This window comes from Sminthopsis crassicaudata, chromosome 1 (assembly GCF_048593235.1).
Source record: "Sminthopsis crassicaudata isolate SCR6 chromosome 1, ASM4859323v1, whole genome shotgun sequence".
Taxonomy (NCBI): domain Eukaryota; kingdom Metazoa; phylum Chordata; class Mammalia; order Dasyuromorphia; family Dasyuridae; genus Sminthopsis; species Sminthopsis crassicaudata.
The window spans coordinates 663559864-663570923 of record NC_133617.1 but is presented as its reverse complement, the minus strand read 5'-3'; the positions used below and the strand labels follow the sequence as shown (position 1 = coordinate 663570923).

The following is an 11060-nucleotide window of genomic DNA, read 5'->3' as shown; positions in this document are numbered from 1 at the left end:
GGGAAAGAGAAAGACTTCCTGTCACTGATATACTAATTTTATAGCTTACAATTTTACAGGCTTACAGGAGTACAGAAGTCTGGGATTCACTTGATTGTTGTCTCAGACACTTTATTATCATTGACCAACAGATTGTGATTTGACAGCCAACAGTTCTATGGATCTACAGCATTCTCAAGGGCAGGGAATCTTAGGGTTATTGCTACATCTCCCCTAGAAGCTGAGAGAAGAACTGTATCATTTTTAACTACTTCACCCCCAAGGCTAAGTGACTTTAGCTACATCTCCCTTGGAAGCTACATTTCATCAAAGAGAAGTAAGAATCATAAAAATAACCATTAAGGTTATTCACCCCCTTGAGGGTGACATTCCTCCAACTTGGATTCATACTGACAAGGTGGCTCTCCAGAGATCAGCTGCTACTTCTGGTTCTAGGATACTCTGTGGATCCTAAAGCTATTGCAGTTATTTGTTTAGGGACTCCAAAGCACAGAATTATCTATTTCAAGTCTTTGCTCAAATATAAAACAGAGATAATAGATAAACTTTTCTACCTATTTCTCAATCTCTCATGAGATGCTTGAGATTTTTCAAAAGGTACCTCTTCCTATTTGGACAGGAATTAGGCAAGGTGTTATGGAGAAAGAAAGCCATACCTATCCCACTCCCTGCCTTCCAGTGGCCTTAAAAGACCATCTTGGAGGCAGGAACACACTTGGATCCCCAGCCAAGGAGAGTAAGGATGGGGTCCTTGAGGAGAAGCCTTCTGGTGCTATGTGTGGCAGTGACTATTACAATCACTTCAACACTTTCTGTTCAGCAAAAGAAGAAGCTGAGTGACCAAGAAGCTAGATCCCTATTACAGGCTACCTACAACAACCAAGTGTCCGATGATAATTTCCTCTACAAGATCCTTGAAATCAAACATGTCTCTTATGAGGTGAGTCCCTTCTTCACTTGTCCCCATCTCTCCAAGCACAGAACTTTGGATGATAGACTCCAAGAGAGAAGGGGGTGCTTCAATACAGACCTGAAGGCAGGTTTTAAGTCCATCCTGAGGGTCATTCCCAATCTATGACAGAACATTCTCTGGGTGTCACTTAGGGAGGTTCATTTTAGACTAGTTCTGGTTGTTGGGACAGCTGCAATCTCAGTACTTTGGGCAGATTCAAGTGGGTCTGCACTCCCGTAGATAAGCCACTTGGAGAAGAAAATCTTAAGCTGTGGTGTATTTTTTAAAGTTTCATTGATATCTTTGTTTTTATATTAGGGTAATTTTCAAAAATGTTCCCCTCATCCCTCTTTCTATGAAATCTGCTACTTTCATTTGAATCACTTCTTAGTAGAGGTAGCGTCTCCAGAGGGCTTCTGCTAAAATACACCTATGTCAGATGTTACTAACTGTTACCCTATTCAGAGAGGAGGAATTTCTACCAGAGAAATATTAGAGGATGAAGGGGAGTGCAAGGTCATATAAGAATTAGGTGGAAAAGTTGGACTTCAAAACTAGATCTTCTTATTTTAAAATCTTTTGCACCTTACTACCTTTCAAGAGGAGAATATTGGGTCCGGGAAGCTGGGAGAGGGCAAAAAGAAGACAAAGATCTGCATCCTAGGGAAGCCTTCCCAGACAGGCTTTGTCAGTGTCACATTGCCAGGATCATCCTCACTCCTCTTACCCTTGATGCTTCTTCAAATCTCTCCCTCCTAGACTGAAAGACAGATCGTGCGTTTCACCATTCAGGAAACCAGGTGCCTTAAGTCAGAGAATCAGAATCCTGACCAGTGTGAATTCAAAGATGATGGAGTAAGTACTCTTTATTGAGCCTTGGATTCCCCAAACATTATCCCTGATCCCCAAATAAAAATAATGCCAATACTCAAGGATTCAGGAGCAAGTTTTAAGCCAGCCTTGCAAACAGGCTGCTAACCTCAAGCCCAATTATCCCAATAGGCTTGAGTAGATATCAAGATAGCTTCCTAATTCTTCTATTTGGGAAGGAAAGGAAATAGTTTCAGGCAGACAGATTGTTAACAATTGTGCTGACCAAAGACAGGATCTGATGCACACTGCCTTTGTACATCCCGTTTTCCAAAATGGGTTGATTTTCAAAGGACATAGCAAAGGAAAATTCTACCTAGCTTTTAATCTCCAGGTTCTAGCTCCTAGAACTGCAAAAGTCTCAAAATAACTCATGAAGATGTATCTGACCAATGAGAATATCGGTACCCAGAGCCAGAGGCCAGTCTAGTGTCAAGACCCTGTTCCTCAAACATTGTGTGGTTTTTAAAAATCCAGCATGGTGGAATCCAGCAATTGTAGCAATAATTCACAGACATTTTGGAGTTTCTTCACAAAAAAGACCTATGAAGGAGGTAGTACAAATATGATTCTCACCATTAAAAAATTCTTTCCATATTTTAGATGAGGAATCTGAGGGTCACATAAGAGAAATAACTTGCTCAAAGTCATAAACTAATAAATACTATGGGTAGGATTTGGACCCTGCGGGGTCTTCTGATTCCAAGTCTAAGACTCCTTCATATGGAGTGCTGTACCCTGAAATAATTCCAAATGATATTTGTTTTGCTTAGTTCATTGTACAGGGAGAAAGGAGTCATGTGAGTTAAAATCGAGTCAAGAGGAATTTGAATATCTAGAATATAATACCACATACTATAATAAATATAACAAGATAACTATATCTAGTAACTCAGAATATAATAGTTAAATAGACTAACTCAGAATATAATAATGAATGAATGAATAAAGAATGAAATAATATAATTATATAGTAATTCAGAATAAGATGGCTAAATAGAATAACTCAATAGAATAATATATAATAAAAATATTATGAATATATATATGTAATAAATATAACTCAGAATATAATAGTTAAAACAATTATAGGGGAGCACTCTCCTTTAACCAATCAGTCGGCAGGTATTTAGTGCCTACAATATACAAGGTACTGTGCTACCTCTTTTTCATAAAAACCCAGTTCCTTCCTTGCTTATTATCTAATGTGGGATTGAAGCAATATACAAACAAATATATACAAAGAAGAAAGGCAATGGATTCCAGATATGGGAAAACTTCCTGTAGAGGGAAGTACCTAAAGATCTTTTTAGGAAGCTAATGGCTTCTTGTCTGGACCACTCTGGTCTCTAAATCTTGCATTAAACAGCTATATCTTTCTGGCTATTAGAGGGCAATCAAAGCCTCAAAGTTACAGTAAGAAGGTTTTTTATTTTCTTTTGTTTTGTTTTTGTTTTTACTTTTCATTTTCTGCTCTAAGATAGCTCTGCCTGGTGCACATGACATCTATCACTTTCTGACTTTATGTGGCCAGGTTCTGTTTGAGGAGACTTCAAGCTTCTTCTCTTAAAGAAAGCAATCTAAGGCAGTGGAAGGAACACAGGATTGGGAGTTTGAGGCTTTAGAGTTGAATCTTGCCATTGTCACTTTCTACTTGTGTGACTGTGGCTAAGTGAGTTAGCCATTTTGGGACAATAGGTGAGGTGACAGTGTACCCACTCTGGTGACCATGAGATGCTATTCAGCATCCTGTCTCCAACTACTAGGTAACCCAGCTCCCTAGCATGTCTTTGGAAACCAGTCTATACCTGAGAGTCCAGAGTCTCTCAATATGGCCTCATGAGACCCTTGGTGAATCAGAGGGAGTTTTCTGATTGTTGTGTTTTTTGAAAAATATTTTGATCTCTTTTGTCCTTATGTGCCCTTTGTTTCCTAAAAAATCCCTTCCTATTCCTCTACCTAGGAAACAAAATTTGATTTAAAAAAAAAAAAAGGAGACAATGGAGTTTTTCAGAGTTTAACAAAATGAAGCAATTCAACTGATCATGATGAGCTAAGCTTCATTAAATATCCTTAGTCCTCCACATCTCCAAAGAAGAGAGGGAAGTCCATTCATGTAGTGTCTGGCCAAGTTGGCCATAATACTTGCCATCCATTTCCCATTGCTATTGTTCTAGTCATAGGGTATAGTCTTTCCCTCTCTCTGCTTACTTCCTTGGGGATCAGTTTATATAAGTCTTCCTAAGTTTGAAATTTGAGAAAATCCTATCACCCAAGTAGCTCTCCAGCCTAAGGAAGTGCCCCAATAGGCTAGATGGGAAAAGTCAGGAGCATGTGACTCCTAAGGGAGCAGAATCACTGATGCCTCAAGTATCACCTTTTTTGTTTTGTCCTCATAGTTGGTGAAAGACTGCTCAGGACGCATTTCCTCTGCCCGATTTCATCAGTTGGTTGTATTCTCTTGTAACACTGTGGCTGGACAGGTGAGTTTTTATAACCAGATGCTTTTGAATAAAACAGAAAAGTGTGTCTCTGAACTAGACCTTTCCATCTTTCTCTTTTCCCAAGGAATTTCCTTCCCCTGAGTTCAGGAAGAATATGTAGTTCTAACTTCCTAGGACATGTTCCCATGACTCCCTGAAGTCCCATCATGTAGAAAAGGGATTAAGTTTCGTTTAGTTAGCCCCAGGAATCAGAACAAAAAGAGAAATGAGTTGAAGATTCTAAGAAATCAGCTTTAAGCACCAGGAAAAGGGAAGAAGGAGGGGGCGAGTCAGGAAAAGTATTTCCAAAAAGCAGAAGTGGCTGCTTTAGGAAACAGTGAGCTTCCCATCAGTGAGTTGGAGGGGACTTTTGTGGTCCCTTCCAACACTGAGTTTCTATGTAATGAAATTTCATTATACCAAAAAGGAGGGAAGGGGGAATAATCTGGTCTTGAGAGCAGAAGGGAAGAGGACCTGCTGAAATCCCATCCCATTAGTGTTTGTTCTATCTGTGCTTAAAGCCAGGTCTTCTCACTCAAGAGAAGGCCAGGATTAAAAAGTCCTCCACCCTCAGCTCATCCTCCTATTTCTCTGGGAATTCTCATCTATCCTCATTGGGTCTCTTTCTGGGGAGAAAAAAAAAGTCTTCTTGACCCTTCCTGGCATATAATAATTGCTGAAATTCATGGTTCAATTGCACATAATGAAAGTTTTACTTGTCCTCAAGTGGCTAGGGGGGCCATCTTCCTGACCACTGGAGCCTCTCTCCTCCCACATTCTTGACTGTCTGTCCTAGAGTTGGGTGTTCTGCCTCATGTGGCCTTGAAGGTCCATACTGGCCATAGGCTGTGTACTGAGACTTTGCTTGAAGGCTTGGAGAACTTACCCAATTTATTCTTCCTGGGTCATCTTCACTAACTTCCTTTGACACAATCCCAAGATTCTCACTCCTTCCCTTCACCTTATCATTCACTCAAGAAGCTTTACAAAGTATATCAAGACCCTGCTCTCAGGAAAGTCCTTTACCTGCTCCTTGTGGCTTCTGGCTTCCTTTCTCTGCCATTGGCACTGCCAACCTGAGCCCCTGCTGGAGAGGGAAGAATGTGCCCCCTGAAAGGATCCACAGACCTCTAACATGAGAAAGAATTTTTTAAATTTTTAAAAGGGGTTATTTTGGCGGAGGGGGGGAAGCTTTCTAAAATTATACCTCCTAAGTCTAGGCAACTTGCCCTTTGTGCTTATGAGTAAGGAGAGGCCCGGACAGCCCCATCCATATAATCCTCCGGAATTTCAGCCATGGATCCATGACATCCTAATAGTCCTACAAACTTGCATCTGTGTGCTTCTTTCTCCCACAGCAGGGTCAAGCCCAGGAAGAGGTGGATGCTGATGCATCAATAGTCCCACTTAGAGGTCACCCTGGCAGAAGGCGAGAAAGACGTGACATAGAAGAGGAACCCCTTGCATCAGGCAGGGGTGAAAGTGGGCCCTACTTATCCCAAGATGGGTTTTTCTTTCAGCCCAGAACCTACTTCTCGTTTAAACCAAAATCCTTCCCCCATGCTAAACCAGCAGGTCTCTTACCAGCCAGGCGTTTGCCTAGATCCAACCTACCCCCACCTCCGTTGGGAAGGCCTGGTTTTCCTCGCCCTCGCCCTCACCCTCGCCCTCGTCCTCGCCCTCAATCTTGGCCTGGGCGCTAAGCTGGACCAGGAACCTTCTTCCCTGCTACTCAGCTTAGCCCCGATTCTTCTGAACCCCCATATCACCGGGATGAATCTTGACCCCAATCTAACCTTGGTGAACCTGGACTCTAGCCTGATGCTGATTACTTTTGACCCCAGCCTAAAACTGAATTTCCTGGGCCTCATCTCTGGCTAAGCTCCCCTTTTAGATTCCATGCTTGACCTAGGCCTACTAACCTGCTTCTGCAGTAAGTTCCAAGGTTTGACCCACAGATACAGAAGAAGCAGAATGTATAGAGACCAAACAGAATAAGAAATCCAAAAACCAAAAAAAAGGGATTGGATTGTCCACAATAACACAAGAACTGGCAGGCCTTTCATGGAGCATTCCAAGCAAACAGCAATTGAATAGAGGCTTTGTGATATCAGTAATCATTCTAACAATCTTCTTGTCTCCTGGCTCTTCCTGACTCCAATCTATCTTAACCACATGGACAAATCAGTTTTCCTAAAAGAGCATAGAAAGAGAGGGACCTACTATGTGCCAGGCACTGGATTGAGTGCTTTATACATTTTATCCCATTTGTTCCTTTCCACAGTCCTGGGAGGAAGGTGCTATTATGATCCCCAATTTATAGTTGAGGAAACTGAGGCAAATACAGGTTAAGTGACTTGTCTAGTTAAGAGTCTGAAGATGGATTCAGATTCATGCCTTCCTGACCCCAATCCTTGTGTTCTATACACTGCTTGCATTATCAAAGAAATGGGATTGGACTTGAAATCAAAAGAGCTGGATTCTAATTTAGCTCTGCCTTTGTGTAACTTTAAGCCAGTAAATCAACCTTTGGGAGTTTTCATTTTCTTATACCTAAGTTTTCTTGTAAAAAGCAGAAAGTTTATCCCTAAATTTTCTCTTAGATATAAAATCTCTAAATACAGAAACCTGATCCTCCCCTCTCCTCCCCTCCTAAAATACTTTTATTAACTAGGCTATGTAAAATCCAAAACCTTTTTTTTTTTTTCTGAATTGAAGATCCTCCTCACTTTATCTTTCATTGTACTTTTTCGTATTTATATATGTATTATCCTCCTAAATGGAAGGTAAGCTCCTTGAGGATTGGGACTATATAAGATTTTCTCTTGCTGTCCCTAATGCCTAGCACAATGCCTTGCACAGGGTAGAGAGATACTTTAAAAGGGGGATCAAATTTGGATTGGAAAGTCCAGAAGACCAATTCAGAGGTTATTCCAATATTCCAGGCTAGAATACATGACTTTAGACAAAGAAATACATATGAGAGATAAAATCAACAAGACTTGGCAACAGCTGGATACATAGAAGAAAGGAGAGGAAGAAGTAGAGGATGACTCCTGGATGACTGAAGAAAGGTGATACTCAACAGAAACAGGGAAATTTAGAAGAGCATTGGTATTTTGGACACATGGAGTTTGAGATGCTTACAATTCAAAATGCCCACTAAGTAGTTGGGGATGCACAACTGGCTGTTAGAAGAAGGACTAAAGTTAGTTAGAGAGAACTAGGAGGTAACTATATAGAGATAATAATTGAACCCAAAGGATCTGATAAGATCACTGAGTGAGAAAAAAGAGAAAAGAGCCCAGGACATTGCCTTGGGGGACATCCATATTTAGGGGGCAGGATATGTGATGATGCAGCTAAGAAGCCTAATAAGGAGCAGGTAGGCAGGGAGGAGAAGAACACAGAAAGAGACATGTCATGAAAATAAAGAGAGGAGGGAGTACCAAAGAGGAGGAGAGTTGTTACAATGTCAAATTTTGAAAATAGATAAAGAATTGAGAAAAGGTCACTAGGGAAGCAGTATGGTACAATGGAAAAGACAATGACTCTACATTCAAGAGACTTTGCTTATATCCAGCTTCTCAAAGCTGGATCCTCACTCTTGTAACCCTAAAGAAGTCATTTAACTACTCAAAGTCTTAGTTTTCCCATATGTCAAATGAGAAAATTAGACTAAATGGCCTTTGAAGTCCATTCTACCCCTACATCTATGCTCCTATGGAAATTGGTCATCAGATATATAGGGAACTGACAGAAATATATAAGACCAAGAGTCATTTCCCAGTGTATAACTAACCTAAGTATATGAAGAAACAGTTCTCAAAAGAAATACAACTATTAATGGTCATACAAAAGATTGTTGGATATCATTATATAATCAAAACAACCCTGAGGTTCTTCCTCATTCGAAGAAATTTGGGGAAAGTAATATTGCAGGGGCTGTGGAAAGTCACTGTACTAATATGCTATTGGTGAAATTATGAATTGGTCAACCATTCTGGAAAAAATAATTTGTAATTTTGCTATTGAAATGACTAAGATATCCATAAACTTTGACCCAGTGATCCCACTGCTTAGGCATATTCCACTAAGGATGTCAAAGTTAGAAAGGAAAGCTCCATATATACTAAATATTCATACCAGGTCTTTTAGTGGTATCAAAGAACTGAAAATCAAGTATCATTGTGGAATGGTAAAAAAACAAATTTAGGGAATTTGGTCACACAGTAGAAAGAGGGCCAAAACTGAAGTCAGAAAGACTCACTTTTTTGAGTTCAAAATCAAAACTTACTAATTATGGAACCCTGATAAACTCACTTAATCCTGTTTAATTCAGTTTCCTCATCTTCAAAAACTGAGTTGGAAAAAGAAATGGCAAACTACTCCCACATCTTTGCCAATATAACCCCAAATGGGGTCACAAAGAGTCTGAAGTAAATAAGAACAACATATGAATGTAATAGAACATTGCTGACTTATAAGAAGCTAAGAATAAGAATAAGAATATTCAGAAGAGCATGAAAGATTTGCATGGTTTGATACAGACTGAAATAAGCAGAACCAAGAAAAAATATACATAATGGCCTAAAACAAAGTGAAGAAGGAGGAGGAGGAGGAGGAGTGGGAGGAGAAGGAAGAGGAGGAAGAGCAGGAGTCCAAAAAGGAAAATGACAAAAATTGGAGGGGGTGTAGGAAAATAGGCATATTAGTATGTTATAGGGAGAGCTGTGGCATGGTTCAGACATTCATTTAGGAGTGCAATGTGGAACTGCCTCAAAAGTCATTAAATAGTGTACAACCTTTGATCTAGGCAACTAGGTAGCAGAGTAGATAAAATGCTGAGCCTAGAGTCAGGAAGACTCATCTTTTTGAGTTCAAATGTGGCCTCAGACATTTGCCAGCTGCATGACCCTGGAAAAGTCACTTTACCCTGTTTGAAAAATGACTAAATGATAATCCTCTGACGAAATGATACCACTTCTGGGCTCATTCCTGAAGGAGACCAAAGAAAGAGCCTGAGGAAAGAGTCAAATATAGCAAAATGTTTCCTTATAGCTAAGAACCTATAACAAAGGTCATTTTATGAGATGGGGAATGACTAAACAGATTATGGTACAAGAATAGAAAGGGGCTGCTTCTACACATATACCACATATACCATAGTATATATACCATATTTAGTGTAATACATATCATAGCATATATAGAGATATACATATATTCCATTTCTACCACTATGGTATATGAATGTAAAGGAATATTATTGTACCATAAGAAATAATGGAAAAAATGCTGTCAAAGCAAAAGTTATCAATAAAATAAAATATAATCTAAATGCCAAGACCCTCCAAATCCTCAGTCATACATACTGGATTGATTTCAAGAACTGACTAAGATGATAATTAACTTCTTTGATTCATATACTACCTCCTTACCCAGAATTTCTTCTGGAAAAACGTTTGCATCAAATTTCCAAAAATGTGAATGTTCACTTCTCAGTCACTATGTGAGCATTCACATGCATATTGAGGTGGGGATAGCTTTTATTTCACTCCAAAAAAAAAATGCAGAAGATTCAAAGGACTCATATCTATCCATAAACAAATGTGAAATTAATGTCACTTATTCACAGAAATTCATAACTCTCTCTTGCATCACAGCTACCCTTTGACATTCTGTAAAATGTAAAACATCTCTACCATCAGGTTTTACACAGTTCAGGCTCATAGTGCCACCCTGTGGTTTTGCTTCCTCCTCAGAAGACAAATAAATAGAAAATCAATTCTCTTCCTACCAGACCTACCCTGCCTCATAATTCACTGTGATTATAGGGAGATAAAATTCCAATCTCTTTCTCATTTTAGATGATTAATAAAATGAATAAAACTGATTAAACATTAGCTAATGTGACTTACAAAGATAAAATGAAATTAAAAATAAAAGGAAGGAAGAAAATAAGCATTTATTAAGTGCCTACTATATGTCAGGTACTGTGCTAAGCACTTTACAAATATTATCTCAATGGATCTTCACAACAACCTTGGAAGATGGATACTGTTATTCTTATCTCCATTTCACAATTGAGGAAACTGAGATAGGGATTAAAGATAAAAGACATTTATTGTAGCTGGTTTTAAGGTGATAAAACTTAACTTGTAAATGAAATAGACAACTAAAAAAACTATCAAAAAATAGGAAGAAGATAAACTGATAATAACAGTCTAGGAAACAAAATTAAGCAAATCATAAATGAATTCTCATAGTTATAAAAAAAAAAAAAAACTCTCCTGATCCAGACAAGTTTGCAAATGAATTTTTAAAACACTTAAACGCATTAAAATATCAAACCATTTTGTAGTATCCATCTTCCAAAAGAACTGCAAAACTTCTATATCTCTGTGTGAAATGACTTTTGTTAATTCTACTCAATTATACTTTATAATAGTCTTTTTAAAAATACCAAGTTCTAGCACCAGCCCTGAAATCAGGAGGAACTGAATTCAAAATCTGGCCTCAGACACTTAACACTTCCAAGCTATATGACCCTGGGCAAGTCACTTAACCCCAATTGCCTCAGAAAAAAACCTAAACCAAAAACAAAACCAAAACCCAATTAAATGCTTTCTTTTCGGCAAATATGATTCTATTTTCCAAATCAGAGAGAAAAAAAAAAACTATATACCAATATCACTAATATTTGTTAGTGATTTTAAACTATTAAATAAAATGGTGCTCAAAAATACAATATA

General features: G+C 38.7%; 1 protein-coding gene across 2 annotated transcripts; it reads left to right on the top strand.

Annotated features, from left to right (window-relative positions):
• The first annotated feature begins 702 nt into the window (after window positions 1–702).
• Window positions 703–9646, top strand: LOC141551441 (uncharacterized). 2 transcript variants are annotated; one of them, XM_074283101.1, is made up of 4 exons: window positions 703–940; window positions 1712–1807; window positions 4222–4305; window positions 5667–9646. In XM_074283101.1, exons 1-4 carry the CDS (start codon window positions 743–745, stop codon window positions 6006–6008), a joined length of 720 nt encoding a protein of 239 aa, XP_074139202.1. In that variant the 5' UTR covers window positions 703–742; the 3' UTR covers window positions 6009–9646. The 2 variants fall into 2 exon arrangements, with proteins under 2 accessions (XP_074139202.1, XP_074139201.1); XM_074283100.1 differs by having other exon boundaries at window positions 5664–9646.
• The last annotated feature ends 1414 nt before the right edge of the window (window positions 9647–11060 follow it).